This window comes from Mercenaria mercenaria, chromosome 9 (assembly GCF_021730395.1).
Source record: "Mercenaria mercenaria strain notata chromosome 9, MADL_Memer_1, whole genome shotgun sequence".
Classification (NCBI taxonomy): Eukaryota; Metazoa; Mollusca; class Bivalvia; order Venerida; family Veneridae; genus Mercenaria; species Mercenaria mercenaria.
The window spans coordinates 34,236,464-34,256,940 of NC_069369.1; the positions used below are offsets into that span (position 1 = coordinate 34,236,464).

The window sequence follows — 20,477 nt, forward strand, 5'->3', positions numbered from 1 at the left end:
CTTAGATATATCTAGCAGTGAATTTGAATGAATTTGTCAAACGTTGTTGTAATATTTTATATAGGAAATAATTATATTGCGACCAACAGAAAAATATTTTTTCTTCCATTTTGGTAATTTGCCACTTTAATATTGACAATAAATAAAGAATAATCCTTCACTGACATTTTGTAAGACGTGTCTCCGTCAATATGTAATTTCTAGAAATTATAACATAGAATCCAATACCAGTCTGTCATACTGTTTGAACCATGAATAAATACAGTCTGGTGACTTGTCAACAGGACCACTATGAACTCTACAACTGTTTTATTTGATTCACTGTATCATAGCTCATTGAGAACACACAATTGTCTGTTTTTAGAAAAAAAAACTGACTCTTTCTTTGTTTAAAAAAAATGATGTTGTCCTTGACCCGAAATTTCACATATTCCTCCTGATCTTGACCTTATTATCAGCTCCCTATTTATAAAGTTGTATTTTAAAATATCGCAATGAACGTACCAAAGTTTGTTAACAGGGCTAAATGTTTGATATGGTATGCATTTTCATCATATGTATTTCACGAATTCTCTCAAGCAGTCTTTAGTCTGTGCGTTTCATAAATGAGCTTCGCTGTATGTGATCTAAATCGTGCCAGAGTAGCTTTTAAAACTTAGATAAAACATTTGATATGAAAATGTCTTGTAATATATATATGCAAATCAGCAGCTCTGTAGAAGAAATATAATTGTTCTAAACCAAAGACACCTGACATTTAGAAAATGTGTAATTAGTACGAGACGACGTCATATACAGTGAGAAATTATTACAAACTAAAACAATTAAGCCACCAATGACTATAGATATTAAAACATTTTGCTTCGTTAGACAAAGTTGATTTTTGGAATGATATTTACTTGTAAACTCCAGTCTTCAAAGACTTTTTGCAAACCAGAGTAAATCTGCAGTTTTACGTTCAAATCTTGAAAAATATTACTGTTTTATCATTCCAAAGGTTTAAAATCTGTTTTATTTGTGTTTCATTTCTTCAATATATGCACGAATATGGATTTTATTTAGGGACATTTATAATATTTTTTCTCTACGGACATATATTTGTTTTAAACATTTGACATATATCTACTTTAATGCGTACTCTGTCGAGTTCAGCGGTCATTGGGGTATGTCACCAAGATAGATAGGATAAATGTATGATCAATTTAAAATTGGTATTCGAGATTATGATTGAAGATCTGAAGCCAACTATGACAAATTAAATCAATTCACAAATGTTCTTAATTTCTTACTTCTGTACAATATAATATTTCATAACCGATACAAATAGTAACGTAATTTCCTAAATTTAACATGAAAAATATTTTTTTCATTTCTTTATTTATACTAAAATGTAACGAAAACTGCATTTTTTTAATCATAAATTTATTTCAGCGGACAACTTTGTATTCTTTTTACTGTGAAACACAACAGAACGAAAACATAAAAATCAGGGTAACCATATTATGTTTTTTGCTGAGTTATTTAGAGACAATACTCGCATTTAGACTGATTTTTATTTAAAAAAATATTTCTTAAGAAATATTTTAACGAATAGACAATAATTTTTGACTGACAGTGCATGAGAAAAAAAACCGCTGTCTTTCTGTTGCTTTCTTACTAATTATACTTTGAATCTACATAACTTACGACCAAAAAAAAGGAAAGTAAGTACAATGATATTTTAATAAAAAAATATTACAATTCATGATAATATTGTTGGAATCTAGAACGAACTGTTACATAGGATATTCACACAAGCGTGCAATTTAATGCCTGTGACTCACCATTCGTTGGTTACGTTTATTGATTACTAATACAACAGTAACATTATTTTTTCTAACTAAATAACTCCCCAAATATATACGTCATGTACCTACGCCCAGTAGTCGATCATTTTTGATTTTTTTCATAATCAAAACGCATGCTGAAAACTGGAATGAAAACTTGCTCTTTTGATCATTTTATGTTTACAGATAAATGTCATCAATAAAAATATAAAATATAATTTAACGTTTAATTCAATATAGACGTCATATTGATAACGATCTTAACCCTTACCCTGCTTAATGTTTATAATGAAATTGTCCATCTTTCAATTTGGACAGTACCATTACCTTTTAAAAGGGGTACTTACCAAAACGATACTGACCGAATGGCGAACAGTACAGATCTGATCAGACTGCACGGATGTGCAGGCTGGTCATTAACTGCACTGGTCGCAAAGGCCGAATCAGTTGTGTCCAGCATGATAAGGGCTAAAAAATGGAACTGAGCTCAAGCTTCCCATACTCTGACTTAGTGTTGTTGTATATTCTTATCCTTTGGGATAGTGGAGAACATAACACGATTTGCTTAAGCCATTGGTAGTGAGCACGAGGATGTTGCATATTTTATTTATCCCTCATGAACAGACTCTATCAGACCGAGTGTGCTATTATATTGCTTGGCTGCATTCCATGCATTGAAAAGATCTTTAAAACTAGCTACACCGTGTATTAAACAACTATCAAACGCAATTTAACGCTGAGAAAGGAATATATGAAGTCAAAAGTTTCGTTATATTGAAAGATTATTAAAAAAAAAATCCAACGAAATGGAAACTATCTCAGAATAAATACAAGAGGGCCAAGATGGCCCTAGGTCGTTCACCTGAGAAACTCACCATAACAGTGTAAACATGTTTGACCTAGTGATTTCCTGGAAACAAATATTCTGACCAATTTTCATTAAAATTGGACCAAAAACGTGGACTCTTAAGTGTAAACAAGAATTTTCTTCAATTTGACCAAGTGATCTAGATTTTGAGCCAAGATGACCTACATTCGCATTTGACCTAGATTTGATCAAGGCAATCATTCTGACTAAATTTCATCAACATCAACTGAAAAATACAGCCTCTATCGCATACATAATACTTTTCTTTGATTTGTCCTAGCGACCTAGTTTTTGACCCCAGATGACTCATATTCAAATTTAACCTTAATTTTATCAAGGCTATCATTCTGACTAAATTTCATGAAGATCAATTGAGTAATACAGTTTTTATTGCATACACAAGGTGTTTCTTTGATTTGACCTAGTGACCTGGTTTTTGACCACAGATGATCCATATTCTAGCTTGACCTAGATTTCATCAAGGCAATCATTCTAACTAAATTTTATGAATATCCAGTGTAAAATGCAGCCCCTATTGTGTACCCAAGGTTTTTCTTTGATTTGACCTAGTGACCTAGTTTTTACCACAGATGACCCATATTCTAGCTTAATCTAAATTTTGTCAAGGCAATCATTCTGACTAAATCTTATGAATATCCAGTGTAAAATGCAGCCCCTATTGCGTACCCAAGATTTTTCTTTAATTTGACTGGGTGACCTAGTTTTAAAGCCTAGATGACCCATATTCAAACTCTACTTATATTTTATATAGACAAACATTATGATCAAATTTCATGAAGATCTGATGTAAAATGCAGCCCCTATCGCATACACAAGGGTTTTCTTTGATTAAACATAGTGACCTAGTTTTTGACCCCGGATAACCCATATTCAAACTTGACCTAGATTTCATCAGGGTAATCAATCTGACCAAAATTCATGAAGATCAATTGAAAAGTACAGCCTCTATCGCATACACAATGTTTTTCTTTGATTTGACTTGGTGAACTAGTTTTTAAACCCAGATTACCCATTTTTGAACTTGGCCTAGATTTTAGCAAGGTTATCATTCTAACCAAATTTCATTAACACCAGTTGAAAAATACAGCTTCTATCGCATGCACAAAGTTTTTCTTTGATTTGACCTAGTGACCTAGTTTTTGATCTTAGATAATCCATTTTCGAAATTTGCCTAGATTTTATCTAGGTAATCATTCTGACTAAAATTCATGAAGATCAATTGTAAAATACAGCTTCTATCGCATACACAAGGTTTTTCTTTGATCTGACCTAGTGACCTAGTTTTTGACCCCAGATAAACTGTTTTCAAACTAGGCCTAGATTTCATCAAGGTATTCATTCTGACCAAAATTCATGAAGATTAATTGAAAAATACATTCTCTGTCGCATACACAAGGTTTTTCTATGATTTGACATAGTGACCTAGTTTTTGATCCCAGATGACCCATTTTCGAATTAGGCCTAGATTTCATCAAGGTAATCATTCTGATTAAATTTCATGAAGATCAGTTGAAAAATACAGCCTCTATTGCATACACAAGCTAAATGTTGACGGACAGACGACAGACGGACGCCGGACATTAAGCGATCAGAAAAACTCACCTGAGCAATGCTCAGGCGAGCTAATAAAGATGAATATATAATAGTTTTGAAAAAGAAGACTGTTTATGATGTTCAAAGAATACCTTTGAGTTTGTTCCACATAATCTGGTACGTAGTTTTAACAACCCTTCCTATAAAGTGTTGTTTTTTTTTTATAATTTTGACTACTGAGCCAAACTTTATGGCGTTCTTATCATAGGTTATTACAAACCAATATGTTTACTGAAAACTTCAATGTAAACATATTAAAAGTCCGACACATGCGCATAAGGGGGCAACGTTGCTTTCACATATTTCCATGTTTTATTTTAGTACTTTAATAATCGTATACTTTTCTATATTAGTGTATACTGCAGTTCCATCTCATTCTTAAATGTAAACTGATAAAAATATATTTGCCACGATTTCCAGGATGCAATAGAAAATAATATCCATGCCTTAATTGTATCAATTTGCGCCATATCATTAACAGAGCTATTTGCGAACTATGACGTAAGAGCAGACTTAGAATACAAAGAAAATTTACAATACGGAAAGCAAGCTTTTGATCAATATATGTCCTCCTATATGCTCCTGTTTCTGTGGGACTTAAAGAAATATCATGACAAGTATTGATGTACACGTTCAATATTACAAACTGTCAATTAAGCATGTAATTACTGACTACCGAATTAAATAGCACACTGTCAGACATCTGATAATGTTTCTCTACTAGATTTGTATGAGGCATATGAAAATTAAGACAGAGCTAGGTATGTTGCCAGACAATTAATCAATTTACTCCCTGATTGTCTTCTCTTATTTAAGAACCATAATCATTTTTGTCCTCACATTTAGTTTGAGATAGTCTAGACTTATATTAGCCCTGTCACTATGTGCATATGGCACAATTCAGATTTTTAATGTGACGGTCCTCCGTTTCAGAGTGGTTAAGATTGTTGGCTTCGAACCACCCCTCGCCGATTTGGGTTCGAGCCTCTCTCGGGGCGTTGAATTCTTCATGTGAGGAAGTCATCCAGCTGGCTTACAGAAGGTCGGTGGTTCTACTTAGGTGTCCGCCCATAATGAAATAAAGGGCACCTAGGGTCTTCCACCATAATCAAAAGCCGAAAAGTTGCCATATGACCTAACTGTGTCGGAATGACATTGATCCGCCCCCACGCCTATATATATGTATATATATTGATATTGCTATAGTCAATATATCTGTTTTTGCTGTAAAATTTATATTTCTTGCTTTGATTTTGAGTGAGTGATGCTTGGATTGCAAACAAAACAGTTATCTTTTAAACTTTCTTGCTTTCTTGAATACAATATTTGATTGCTTGGTATAAATTACTAACTTTGTTCACTCATAATAACAATATAAACTAATTTAGCCTATTAAATTTTGCATGTACATCAAATATAAAATAATGGTGTTATATTCAAAATGTTACCACCAGTAAAATTTAAAGTTATTCGATAAGAGTGAAAAGTTTTAGTATGTTCCCGAGACTATACTTTCATCTATTATGTAAATGATTGTTGGCCCGCTGGTCTAGTGGTAACACGCTTGAATGTCACTCCAGAAGTCCGAGGTATGAATCTGGCCTAGACACTAGAAATATCTAAAATATTCCTTAGTGTCATCCCCACACACAAGAGGTCAATACTAATTCTTTGAGAAAGATAGTGTCGCGTGTATCAGTGCACTGCTCTAGGTGAATTAAAGATACTGATCTAGGTTGTCGCTCCGTATTAATACTGGTAGATGAGTTTCGATCCTTTGTGTGAATCCATTCAGCACCTTTGAACGTGATTATCATGAAAAAGTGCGACATATAATTGGTATAGTATATATAAATTATTCATTTATAGTTTCCATGCCATAATATAATTCAAAGACCCTTATGCGGGTTTTTGATAGTTCTCAAACTAAATCATTGTCTTGTCACTTTGTGTTAATGAGAGATCAGGAGCTTGGGTGGAATTTCAACTATAATGCGGAGAAAAGCAGTACAAGACGACCTAATGTTTTAATTTGGAATGTTATGACAGAAGCCTTTCACTAAAAATAACGCTCATTTTCTAATTAAATATCGATTTGCTCTACTGCTTTAAGCACATTATATAATTCCCCTCCTACAACATTTGTTTAGCTAATACAGCAGTCATTTTAGTCTGCAATATTGTTTCTTGTAATTGCTCTTGCATTTAAGTTACGTTGGTTTAACAGAATTTTATTGCGGTGATTTGCACGATTATTCCATGTGGTCAATCAATGAATTTATGCCTAGTGGTTACAGTATTAATTCAAAGATATATATCAAGTCTATTAATATTGCTCCAATACAGTTTATAAATGCAAACACTGATCAATGTGGGGCTGAATACAGCTTTCAGTTTTGAAACCTAACAATAAAGTTCTTTACTTGCAAAGCAGTTTTGATAGACCGGTCTGTTTCAAAATTTTGATACATAAAGATATATGTCTCATAATTTTGCGCATACAACCATGCCGCCCTAGTCATGTCTACATTAAAGTGTATCTATATTTTGACTAAAAATAATTCGTTTTTTAAGGAATTGTTTGAATTATTTAAGGTGGTAAATTATTTTAATTTCGTCAATATTTTAAATGATTGACAGATCCTTATAATTCTTATATCAGAAACAGCAGTGCGCTTGTCACTGATACAGTTCTGGTCCAATCTGAGCTCGGTAGTTCGTGAAGTAGGTCATATATTAAGTATATAAACATGACTGAATTGTCGAGAAAAAAATAGTGAAGCTTGTGTTTTACCATAAATTACAAATGCACCGCTGAAATTATCTCCAACGCACATAATACAATACGACAGTACTGAGTAGGAGATACTAAGTCCTACGTAGGAGATACTAAGTCATACGCCCTATGAGATAGTAAGTCGTACGTTAGAGAAATTTAAATATCTCTGCTGCCACCAGTTGAGGGAGGCGTTAATCTCTGTTATTGATTCCAAATGTCTAACTGCGAATAATAAGGCACACAGTTGTCTTGAGTAAAAACAATTTCATTTACATCTTACTTTCTGTTTGTTTTTCAATCGTTTCACTGTCGACTATTTCATTAGCCTCCTCATTCGTGTAATTGGTCTAAAACGGAAGTTCGTATAGATTTTAGCAGACAACTTGTCTGTGCCAAGTAAGCAATTAGTTCGTCAATACCGACTACAAATTACAGCACGGTCGATTACGAAAGCTTCGGATTGTTTTTGTTATGGCCGGGGAGATACTTTTTACTGATAACATCTTACTTCTATAGTGTTACTTAATTTCGGTAATATGTTCAGAAAAAAAAATCTTGTTTCTGTTTAATTGATCTTTTGACTACGATAACCAATCCTAATACGATAATTAATCCTTACTATAGGGCCGTACAGCAAAATATAAATGAACAACTGTGTGACAAGACAGCAAGAGTGATCCAAAAATTACAGGTTTTATAATTAAAATATTTTTATTTCAGTATGATGAGTTGGCTCTTTGACATTATGAAAGTGACACTATTTCAGGCTGTCTCCGCAGCAGAACGTTCGGTGAAAGTCTGTAAACAAAACGTAAAATGGGATACACCAAAAAATGTGGACGTAAAACATAACATCCTTTACATCATTGTAGAGACGATATTTTCTAAACTTTACTGACATGCTTGGTACAAATATGTTTTCTTACTTTCACTTTGGCGGTGCGCAGTTGCCATGTTTTTGTCGGACCTGACCCACGTATGCTAGGTTAGGATTACACCAAGAAAAGCTACAAAATGTCATATTCCGCTTTCGTTTTTGATGTTACTCATTTTTACCATTAAATGTGAAACTTTAAGAGTCTGATTGGTAGATTTTCATTGTCATAACTTTCGCGGCATCACATATTGTCATAGCGATTACCACCTTAAAATTGAATTTGACAAAACAGCCACTTTTATTGAATGTATGCAGTTAAATAGAATTACATAAATCATGGATATATTTCTTTAAAAGATGTGCCTGGATATCTATCGTATGTTATAATCTGTAAATAAAATCATTGTGAGTTCTATGCAAAATATCTGTGATCGCATACTCTTTTAAGAACATTTATTCGCAACATTCAAGTTTCAACGTAAAAATACGAGTTTTTTAACCAGTAAATATGTACGAAGAAAGGCATTGTAAGTTGTTTAATTTGTCCAGATGAAAGTGGGTAAAAATGATATCGCCAGTCATTCAACCTTATCAACTTAGAAAAGTAAACGATAATGATTGAGAAGTTTTCAAACTGAGTCTGCTATTATTCTCCTTGGTTGCATTCTTTGCTTCCAAAGGATCTTTTTACAGATTTTATTCTCTGAAGTGACAGTATAAATTAAGAAGCAGGACGTAAGATGTTAGAATTAGGAATTTTTCCCGGCTTTCATAATACGTATAACAGCTTTTCAACTGACTAGACAATCAAAGCTATTCCACTCCTAAATGAAACATCATAACAAAATCCAATGGAAGGTCGTTGGTTCTACTCAGGTGCCAGCTCGTCATGAAATAATGCAGGGAGGGGCACCCGGGGTCTTCGTTAAAGTCGCCATATTACCTATACATGTACTTGTATCGTTGCTACTTTAAATCCAACAAAAACAAACAAAAAATCAAAGTCATATGCATATCCATACAGTATTCTTAACTTCAGGGCAGGAAATTAAAGATCGAACATGATTGTCTTTGCAGAAAAACACTACATGTATGCAATACCACTAGACTACCGGTATATCCTTAATAGTATCATAATCATTTGTACATCCAATACATAGTGCTGAATGTGTTCATAATTTAGACACTTCACTCATTTCAAAATATAATGTCTTTAATTCGCACGGATTTCGTTACATGTTTGTCCAAAGAGAAAGTGTAAGAGAGATCATAAAATGGACTAATCAAGCGCTATTATGATTCTACGTATAATTTTCATTTATACTTGGTATAATAAATCAAATGCTAAGTTTACATGATTTCCTATTTAATATTAATTGACTGTTTATGTTACCAGATGTTTCCTCATTAGAGCGTTGATTTCTGCACACATGCATAATACTGGAGATCATTATAATTGAGCCGCACCTTGAGAAAACCAACATAGTGTCTTTGCGACCAGCATGGATCCAGACCAGCCTGCGCATCAGCGCAGTCTGGTCAGGATCCATGCTGTTCGCTTTCAAAGCCTATTGCAATTAGAGAAACCCTTCGCGAACAGTATGGATCCTGACCAGACTGCGCGGATGCGCAGGCAGGTCTTGATCCATGCTGGTCACAAAGCCACTATATTTGTTTTCTCATGGTGCGGCTCATATCGCGATAAATAGAAGAGAATGTATCTTACTGTTCGTCCAGTTGAAACATTGTGATTGGAAAAATGATGAATAGATCTAGATAGTCCTATATTTACATTCGTTGAAACACCTTTCAGTCAAACTGTCATTTCCAGATAATGTAACAGAGAATCCAATACCGGTCTGTCATACTGTTTGTTCAGTAAATAAATAGCTTCCCACGTAACAAGTTTCCTAATGATACTCCGGCAGACCTATTGTGTAAACTGAAATTTTCATTTTGATTCAACTTGATCTTACTTGAATTATTGACCAACATTGTTTTTTTAAGTATTAGTAATGTGTTCTAGCTTCCATACCACTGTCCATAATGTTATTTAATTTTTGTCGTTGTATCAGCTATACGGTGTTCCGTTTTGACATTCGTGTCTTTTTATTTAATACTTAACCGCGATGCACGATTGTTCGATGACGAAAACGCGATGGCGCAATGGCACGATGTAAAACAACGATGGTACGATGTTGAAAACGCGATGACACGATGATGAAATCGCGATGGTACGATGGTGAAATGTCGATGTAATATCGCGTTTTCATCATCGTACCATCGCGTTTGCACCATCGCACAATCGTGCCATTGCGTTTTCATCATCGTACCATCGCGTTTTCACCATCGTACCGTCGCGTTTTCACCATCGTGCCATCGCGTTATCATCATCGTACCATCGTGGTTTCGTCATCGTACCATCGCGTTTTCACCATCGTACCATCGCGTTCCGGTTAGACATACGTAATTCCGTGCACTTGTATTTTTGTCAACAATAGATGAATGTATCTCAATTAATTTTGTTAGATGAAATTTACCATTTAGATTCTGCTGTTTTGCAAAATGTTTTACAAAATGTTCAGTGCTCATTTCATTAAAACTGTAAAATCTTTAAGGTCTAGTCCTTTGTATTTTATGTATGCATGAAAGTAAATAAAAAAGCTGGGTGTAATAGTCACATGGTATTATTCAAACTCAGCTTATTCTTCTTAGGATGTAGAAGGTACATAGTGCAATGTGAAAATGAGATTATATCAAGCCTGTATTTCACTGACACATATACTGTACCATTCCGCATGACCACCGGAAGGCGATGGTACGATGGTGAAAACGCGATGGTACGATGGTGTAACGGCGATGGTACGATGGTGATGGCACGATGGTAAAAACGCGATGATACGATGGTTAAAACACGATGGTATGATGGTGAAAACGCGATGGCACGATGGTGAAAACGCGATGGTACGATGGTGATGACGCGATGGCACGATGGTGAAAACACAATGGTTCGATGGAGAAAACGCGATGGTACGATGGGGAAAACGCGATGGTACGATGATGAAAACGCGATATTACATCGACATTTCACCATCGTACCATCGCACCATCGCATTTTCACCATCGTACCATCGTTGTGTCATCATCGTGCCATCGCGCAATCGCGTTTTCGTCAACGTACCATCGTGCATCGCGGTTTAGTATTAAATAAAAGTCATGATTGTCCAAACGAAACACCTTACATCAATAATGTTTAAAGTTTTGTTTGAAAATGTCAATCTTAACTCAAGATATTAAGGAACATTTATGCGTTTTACGCTTGCCGGCCACCCATCCAACGGCATCCGCTAATCAAAAAACCAGATGACCTGGTTGATAAGGAATAATTTAGAATATACCACCAAAGGGATATGACACGGTGGCATTAGGCGGATGTTCGTCGATAAGATGTATAAACAATTGAACAAAGACGCCAGGTAAATGTGATAAATGGTTCAATTTTACAATGATTCATCAATGGTTTTCATGTAGTAATATATCGGCAGTAGTCCTGTTTTACTGAAATGCAAATGACATACTACTGGATAGAAGCATTTATTTTCCATAATCTGTATCAATTATTTCCAATGAAAATCATTTTTATTTGATAAAATATTGACAAAAGATAATGATGATTACCTTTCTTATTTTCGTCAGTGCACCATTTGATTTTATGGTATCCATTGCATTACACAGCCGGTCGCTAATTTTTCAGTATGTTAAATGTTAACTTTATACTTTTATAACAAGGATAATCCGATTGAGAACATCTTCCCCGATTAACTTCAGTCCATTATCTGCACACATAAATGTAGTTATCTGGTTTCGAGCATCAAATAATATGGTGTTTTCTGATTTCCAATAAAATGTGAGTGTGCTTTAATCAGAAACAAGATCAATGCTTAAAGGAATCTGTAGAACGAAAATTTTGGGAGATGCTACGTGTTGATACGAATATTTGTGTACAAAGACTGACATAGAATGCTATTATGTCCTGAAATTGACATCATTTGCTTAATTATACCATTACTGTAAATGTGTGTGCTTAAAATGTCCATTATCTACGTAAACTGGGTGCTAAAATATTTCTATTTGCTATTGGAACACCTACCTTGTCCTTACATGATCGTAGGAGGAGACTGATAAGGTCTGAACATTTTGTTTTGCTGTATCTTTGTGATTCTGATTATAATTATCTCCTTGTTTTATTTCGATGTACTAAATGAGATGCGCAAAATGATACATTTAATGGATTTTAAAGCAACCCATCTACAATATATTTTCATTACAGCTTCTTTTTTGTTTAGAGCCTACTTGCGATGCATGGCTCTATGGCTGTGTTTGGGGTATTCTGTGCTTCCGGAAAATCTACCATTACCTTTTATCTACTACATTATCAAAGTAGCGGATTGTCTCTGATATAACCTTAGCCCTTCCTGACTACGTGATTTAAAACGGATGAGATATAGCAAAATTATTCATTTTTATTTTAGCGCGTTTACCTTTAGGGCTGGGTTTGTGTGTGTGTGTTAATTTTATTCCTGAAGAAGTTTGATGGAAAAACTGAATTATACGTAATCGTTCATGTTATATTACTGTAAGGTAGGTTTCAATTATGTTATAAATATTGGAAAACATTTTTCTGCCTATTTGTCTTATCATCCCTGAAAACAAATACTTTCAAATAAATTGAAACTAAAGAGTTGGAAGGGCAGTTAATTCCGTCAGTGGTATTTTTTTGACTATGTCATTTACAATAATTATCATACATAATAATAAAATGACAGTGGCAATAAACTAACATAATGGTCATGATTTGTGTGATTACGAAGATAGTAATTTCTGTACGACTGGGTAGCAATATTGCAATTAGACTACACAAAACATGGGAAATATGATACATAGAGACTAATCGTATCATGTAAACAAGAATATTTTATGAGGAATGAAGGATTCGTACACGATCTTGCTTCTACAACCCTATTTTTAGCAATATGCACAAGAATAGCACATCTTTGACATTATTATATTGCGCAAACTACTGACAAAGTCATGCAAATTTGTATGGTTCAATGTATAATGTTTAACAAAATATTTTCATACAAATATTCGTGGATTCTATGTATCTGCATATGCAAGTTAATTTTCTAGTTCAGTCAAGGGAACATAACTAACTACATGTAATAAAATCTTTACGAACACCGGTTAGTAGCATGAAATGCTAGGACTTTAGAATGTAAAGTTGCAGATATTCGAAACTGTCACGTTAGCGAGTGCAAATAGGAGCAATGCCTTTAAAATACAATGTTCTTGATACAACACAAAACCCATCATGTCTTTAGGAAAGATAAAACATTCGTATTACTTTTTATAATCCACTTTCTGTTGACACCTTGACAATAATATACTTCATTAGCTTATTTTAGTTCTAAGAAATGCTGCTAAAACCAGACAGAGAGTATATATTCTAGCAGACAATTATTACAGCCAAAATTGAGCAATTCGTGCGTCATTACTGAACGCAACCAATGACAGTGCGGTCTATTACGTAAGCTTCTATGACAGTATTGACCTGACTTTAGTTTCACTTGAAAAGATATCACGATGACATAAATTTTGTCTACAGATAACTCTTAAGCCTAAATGAAGAGTTTTATTCTTGATGTGCCCTTTATTCAACCATGCTGCCACATTCTTTCGTTAGAATGATACATATCACAAACACGTCAAACAGATCTATTTTATTGCAAATGGACATGTTGTACTTAAAGGTTCATAATGCCCAATGCGTGGCTCTGGGGCTGTGTTTTAGTGCTCTGTGCTTCCGAGAAATCTACCTTTACCTTTTATCTTTTGTTCAAAATGCGGCTGCCACATTTTTATTATGAACATATAATATATAAATTTCTTGCTAAATCATATTATCAATAATTGTTTTCTCTAATTTTGTTCAAAAGTTTGGCTATTGATTAACATTAAACATAGTACAAAGTTTTTTGAATGTACCATTTATGACTACCTCCCTTCACAGCTCTAAACGTATGAGTTCATGTGTAGTATGGCCCGCCCTCCTTGCTCAATTGGGAGAGCGTTGGTCTACAGATCACGGGGTCGCGAGTTCGATCCCCGGGCGGGGCGTATGTTCTCTGTGACGATTTGATAAAAGACATTGTGTCTGAAATCATTCGTCCTCCACCTCTGATAATTCATGTGGGGAAGTTGGCAGTTACTTGCGGAGAACAGGTTTGTACTGGTACAGAATCCAGGAACACTAGTTAGGCTAACTGCCCGCCGTTACATGACTGAAATACTGTTGAAAAACGGCGTTAAACCCAAAACAAACAAACAAACAAACAAAAACATGTGTAGTATTTCAGGTAGTGCCTTTCTTATATTGTAATTATGCGAACCATCTATTTGGACAGCTTTACCATTTGTTTTCAGTATAAAACTGAAAGCCTTATGGCACTTTCATGCTGCTAATATAGTGTTACCTGAAATAAAGACATTAATATCATCTATCAGATTCTTTGGAAGCATTGAACGATATCATGCATGTGTGCTGCTTTAACATGTTTGATGGAAAGAATCTAAAAAGACGTCACATTTAAAACTAGTCTGTGTATATGAATGGGATTCAAATCATAAAAGGTATTAGCCGACACAAGAACATTTATAAAACTTATAATATGTATATATAAATATATTTAACTTTTCTTTGGGATCAGGAGATTTGTATTTTTACCTAAATTCCAATTAATTAAACAATTCCATTTACTTACACATATAATAATTTAGCATATGTTTGATCTCAGTTACTTATAAATCAGCTAACGGAATGACCAGTTAACCAATTAACCGAACATAATCTTGCGATGGAAGCAGTCATCAGTTTTGTTTTATCTAGATATAAAAAAAAAACAACGGCATTACAGATAAAAACTTCGCTTACTAGCACTTTCTATTGTTGACAAATTTACAAGCATGCCATCGAAATGTGACAACGTGCCGTCTGTCAGTTAGAAGTCGGGACAACGTCCTACATACCTAGCCGATATTGGTTAACTGAAAGTGATTAAGAAAACGGCGAAATAAACGGTTAGGAAGTTACCGACACCAGTCCAGTATCGACATGCTGACTGGTCATTGGTCATATACATTGAAGTTGACAGGTCAACACAGTAGAACCCAAGCTACAACTACATTATACTGTATAATTAATAATTTGGTAGCGGTCTTTAAATATCATCTTTAATATTTTTATCTTATACGTGTTTCAAAATAATCTTCAATTATGAAAAGCAACAGGCGGACAAAAGAAACTGAAACCTGCTCTAAATGAAATGATATTATGCAGGAATTGAAACAGATGATATTAAATAAAATCAGACGAAACGAATGCATTTTGTTCTTTTTTATCAATGTATAGGCATTGTTATTTCTAATTTTTGCGAGGCAGATGTGTCTATAATTTGCTAAAACATCGCTGCGCTCATAGAATTTAACTACTACTGTAGCAGTCTAGGGATATTCCAAATTCAACTATTGTAAGTCGTTTTTAAACTGGTGATAAATAAGTGAAATAAAAGATCTTTTTCACAAAAAATAGTAAAAATGTTGCTAATTCATCGTATACCCATGTCCTCAATTTAGTCTTGTAAAAATATCACAGTTTACGTAAAAATCTTGAACTCTTTTGGTACTAATATATTTCTTCTTACTAATGGATGAAAGTAATAAAATTGTAACCCACTTAACATATAATCCATTAACAGCGAAGCCATTAATTCATATTCTAAGACTTCTTAATAAGAAGAGATAGAATATTGATTTCTCCAACCGCTTCTCGTTTAAATACTATTTTCAAAATGAGAGAAAAGAAACTATAGCATTGTGTTTTCTGTTTGTTTATGGTGTCTCATTTTTATGGCTACTGTTTAGTATATTTTAATGTACATTAGACGTTGTAATCTTCATGGTTATGTGTATGGTTAAAAGCAATGCTTTTACATTTAATTTGAGTTTCAGCCCAAGTTAAAAGTTTTCCCCGGTATGACTGAATCAGGGACTTGGGTTGAAATTTAATTGGCACAAAGATTTTTCAAATGTTCGGGCGAGCTACATTTAAATCAAACATACATTTTACCATTCTACATTTTAACTAATATTTATTCCCCAGTTGTCCGTAAATCTCATTTTCAAAGGGAAGGGGAATGAATAACATTTCAACATGGAAATGTCTTTAAATTTGTATTAGCTTTGGAGCCTAAAGTTCTTGTATTTTTATATAATTTAGATACTTACTCCATACTCTACTTTCTTTCACCACATTTGTACGTAACATACAGATAACACAAGGAATTCAAGACATGTAGTTCTATTTATTTGACTTCCAGGAAACCAGTTAGACGTACTGCCTGCATTCTAATTCACTCATCATATTTTTGTTCAAGTGAAAGGCTTAAAGTAATAACTTTAATTAACAAAAACTTATAACTTGTATCAATATCAGTTTAAAAACTTTCTCATTAGTATAGAAATGATCCAATTATTCTGTAGAACAAATTACTCCATCATTAACTTTAGTCCATAGATCTAGCTATAATGAATCAAGTAACGAACAGCAATTAATAGACACCACATTTGCTAAGTTCCAACAAAAAGCAAAATGTGCTTTATTGTAAACAATTTCTTAATTAAAAAGATTAATGTTGTACTCCTGTTCAAAGCTATCTGTACTGGTACAATATTGGAAGTCACCATGTGCTAAGTAGTGATCTATGTGTATAGATTTTTCTCAAATGTATATTGTTGGTTTGTTAATTATACCATTACTGAAAATACGGATACATCAGATATCCATTATACAAATGTATATGTAAACATTTTCACACAAAACCTATACATATATAATGACTGATGCCGGCTCAATGCAAAGCTTTCTATAATGATAATAATTGAAGGATACATTTCTAGAATGAGTTTAACCCGAGGCGAAATTTCGTAGCGACTATACAAAAGCTACTCGACACATTGTTAATACATCACTCATATTCAAAGGTAAAATGTACCAACTGAAAATGAATTTCAAATTTTGATATAAACAAAACCGTTTCAAAGCCAATTTTATTTTTAAGTCTAGATCTGTTCAAGAGGTAATGTTTTAGCTACAGTAACTAACATACTGACTTGAAATAAACAGGGTAAGTTTATTTAACAAAATAGATTAACAAATATCTTTAAAGCGACTTTTTAAAAACATTTAAGAGTATAATATGAACTATTCTTTAAACTGGACGGAAGTTGTGTTGTCTGAATGTGGCCAATGGTATAAAATTTCAGATATATACATTTTGCCATTGCAACATGTACACATCATCAAAGTTTCGAAAGGATTACATTTTACTAGGCCTCGTAGACGTTTTTAAAATTATGAGCAAAATCAAAATGATCGATAATGCTTGCCAAATTCATACAGAATCGACTCAATTGTCTTGAGCTTAGAGAATTCTTTTATTGATTTGAAAGTGGTTTCAGAAATGTCTGTCCTGTTTCAGCTTCGAAAATATTTGTTTTCATACACATTTCTCATTTGATTGTCCAAAGATCTCCGGAGACATAGATACCTGACCACTGAAAATGTTTATCAGTATAATCACTTTTGGCATTATCATCTGCATGCCTCGCCCTTTTACATATATCAATATCGCCTGATAAAATTCATATCCAGTAGCACTAAATTGTAATTCCAAATTCACCAGTCTCTGTGTTAATGAAAGTATCATTTTTTCAACTCTACTGTGAAAAAGTAGTTTACAAGTGGATAAAAGTAAATTCAGACATGTACCACGAGGGTGTCAACCGATGCAGATATAGAGCTACAATAGGGACGGACCAATTTCTAATGTTGGTAAAACTTGTGGTCCAACCCTTTTGTATTATCACACTATTGCAAAGTTACCGAATGTATTTTGATGTACTGTAGTATTATATGTCTTAATGTTGCTGTTGTATATATCTGTACTGTATATCCATGTCTTGATGTACATTTACTATCATGTCTTGTGTGATAATTGCAATACAATATGAATAAACTAAACTAAGCTACAATAATTATTGAGATTTGGACTTAATTTAAATTTTCCTGAAAATAATCTTTATATTTCTGTCAGAAGTCAAATGTTTAACACGAAAGCCCTTTTTCAAAATAATTTGGTAAAAATGTTTCTCGGATGACTAATATACAATTCAACCAGTTTAGGTAATTCATTCTTTACGTGTTTCTCAATTATAAAATTTAGCGACAGTCAAGGCTATCAGTTTCTCACATTCACGAATCTCTCTGTTTCGTTTCGTTTATAATGATACATAAACCATATCGCACAAGTCATTGACCATTGCAATATTCCCACAGGTAATCAGTATATCCAAAAGTTGTGTTATAAAGACTTTCATGACATCAAATAAATAAATTATCCTACGAAGACATTTGTCAGACGCCTTTCATTTAAAATGTCATTTACGAAACTTAATACCAATTTGTTTGCGTACTTCAGATAAATATTGCCTCCTACATAGCAGTTTCCCCACATCTTTTTCAAAAGGCCAAGTGTCTTCTACAACTTACAAGCAGAAAACAAATTTAGTATTAATGTCTATCATAGAAAATGCTTTGTTAAATGAGCTTGACACTTACCTAAAAAGATGTCAGTCATACATTTTTGGATTTTAACTTTTATTACTATTTCAAATAAAAAGTATAAAATGTCTAAACAGCAAACTATGGATTCAAAGCACTGTTCGATAAAACCTGTATAAATTGGAAAGCAAAACATTGTTGTTGTTTTCTTCGCACATGGTATTTATTCACTGGTTAAAAAAAACTGAAATTGAAACTGTTGGTCTTTGGAGGCAGGTAGTCTATGTTCACTGAGAGTCTATAGAATAGGTTTGAAAAGGTTGTCTTTGCACACCTGTGGTCCTTATTCCTAGGTGCACATGAACTGATATTTTTATGTGATAGCCTAAGAACAAAACAATGACTTGACTTAAAATACATGAATGCTGAAGTGGCATGACAAAACAAAACCTCTCTTTTATCGGCTTGGAACAATATAACGTGCAAACGTTTTAATCACCGACGAACATCCATTACAATTACGATCATTGATTTAAGATTTTAGAGCTTCGTCTTAATAAAACCAGATTGAATATGAGCCGTGCCATAAGAAAACCAACATAGTGGGTTTGAGACCAGCATGAATTCAGACCAGCCTGCGCATCCGCGCACTTTGGTCAGGATCCATGCTGTTCGCACAGTTTCTCTAATTGTAATAGGCTTTGAAAACGAACAGCATGGATCCTGACCAGACTGCGCGGATGCAAATTTAATGTTGGTTTTTCCATGGCGCGGCTCATATTGATTTCACATCCAATTCCATTAGTTTAGTAAACTACAAGCATGAGATAAAACATCGTTTTAGTTCTCCATTTCTGAAAATGTCAAGTTGACATGATACTGTTTGGTTTTCAAAGCTGTTGGGAGATGAAGCAAAGTCTTTTCGAATTGAGAAAAAAAATCGGGATTAAGAAGCTGGACATGAGTAATATTGGTGTGTTTAAAGACAATGTAGTTTGAAGACTTCCACGTGTGTTGTACATACGGCTATATATGTTTCATACCCAATCAAATTATTGAGATATACATCCTAAGTTTTTACTTTCCTTTTCTGTTTTTACCATTGATTTTATCCAAAGTTGCATCCTTTAAAAATTATGAATCTATAAAAAGAAATTGTCAGCTAACGGCGGATGTTTAAATAGGACACCTTTTAACGTTGCGGGTCTAAATGCAATTTTTCCACGAAAAACGTCCAGTAAAATGCAGTTATCACATATGTCATAGAATAAGTGAATTAAGAGACGTGCCTTCTGGAACGTTCCATCTTTATGTGACCTCATAAATATATGAATCAATACTTAAATCTAAAATCAAAAGATGAAAATTGATGTCTTGACTATTTTGTTAATTTAAAACATTAAGCTCCTGACACATTTTCAGATATCAGGGGCTAGGTATTACTAGGATTTTAAGTTATATGCATTTAATAGCTTTTTGTAGAAGCTTGTAAAAATCCCAAATAGATGTTTGCAATGAGCTGTTAAAGCCCTTTATGCGTACTTCAAACAGTAACAATATTGAAAGTTGTTCAAATAGCGTATATTTTTATACGTATTGTTGCGTTTTCTCTTTCATTTACATCTACACGTGTTTACGTTTTTACTTTAACCCTTATCTTGCTAAATTTCTATAACGAACTTGTCCATCTTCCACTTTGGATAGTACCATTAAGTGTTACAAGGGGTACTTACCAACAGGATACTGGTTGAATACCGAACAGGGCAAATCATGATCAGACAGCACGGATGTGTAGGGTGATCATGATCTACACTGGTCGCAAAGGCAGAATCAAT

At 33.7% G+C, this 20,477-nt stretch overlaps 1 protein-coding gene across 1 annotated transcript in view; it reads right to left on the minus strand.

Annotated features, from left to right (window-relative positions):
- The window catches only part of LOC123546893 (guanine nucleotide-binding protein G(i) subunit alpha-3-like), a 101,851-nt gene extending 90,071 nt beyond the window's left edge, over positions 1-11,780 (minus strand). The window contains exon 1 of the mRNA XM_053551183.1: positions 11,643-11,780. Coding sequence (XP_053407158.1) covers positions 11,643-11,687 — 45 coding nt within the window. The 5' untranslated portion in view covers positions 11,688-11,780. The remainder of the gene's footprint in view (positions 1-11,642) is intronic.
- Positions 11,781-20,477: the final 8,697 nt, after the last annotated feature.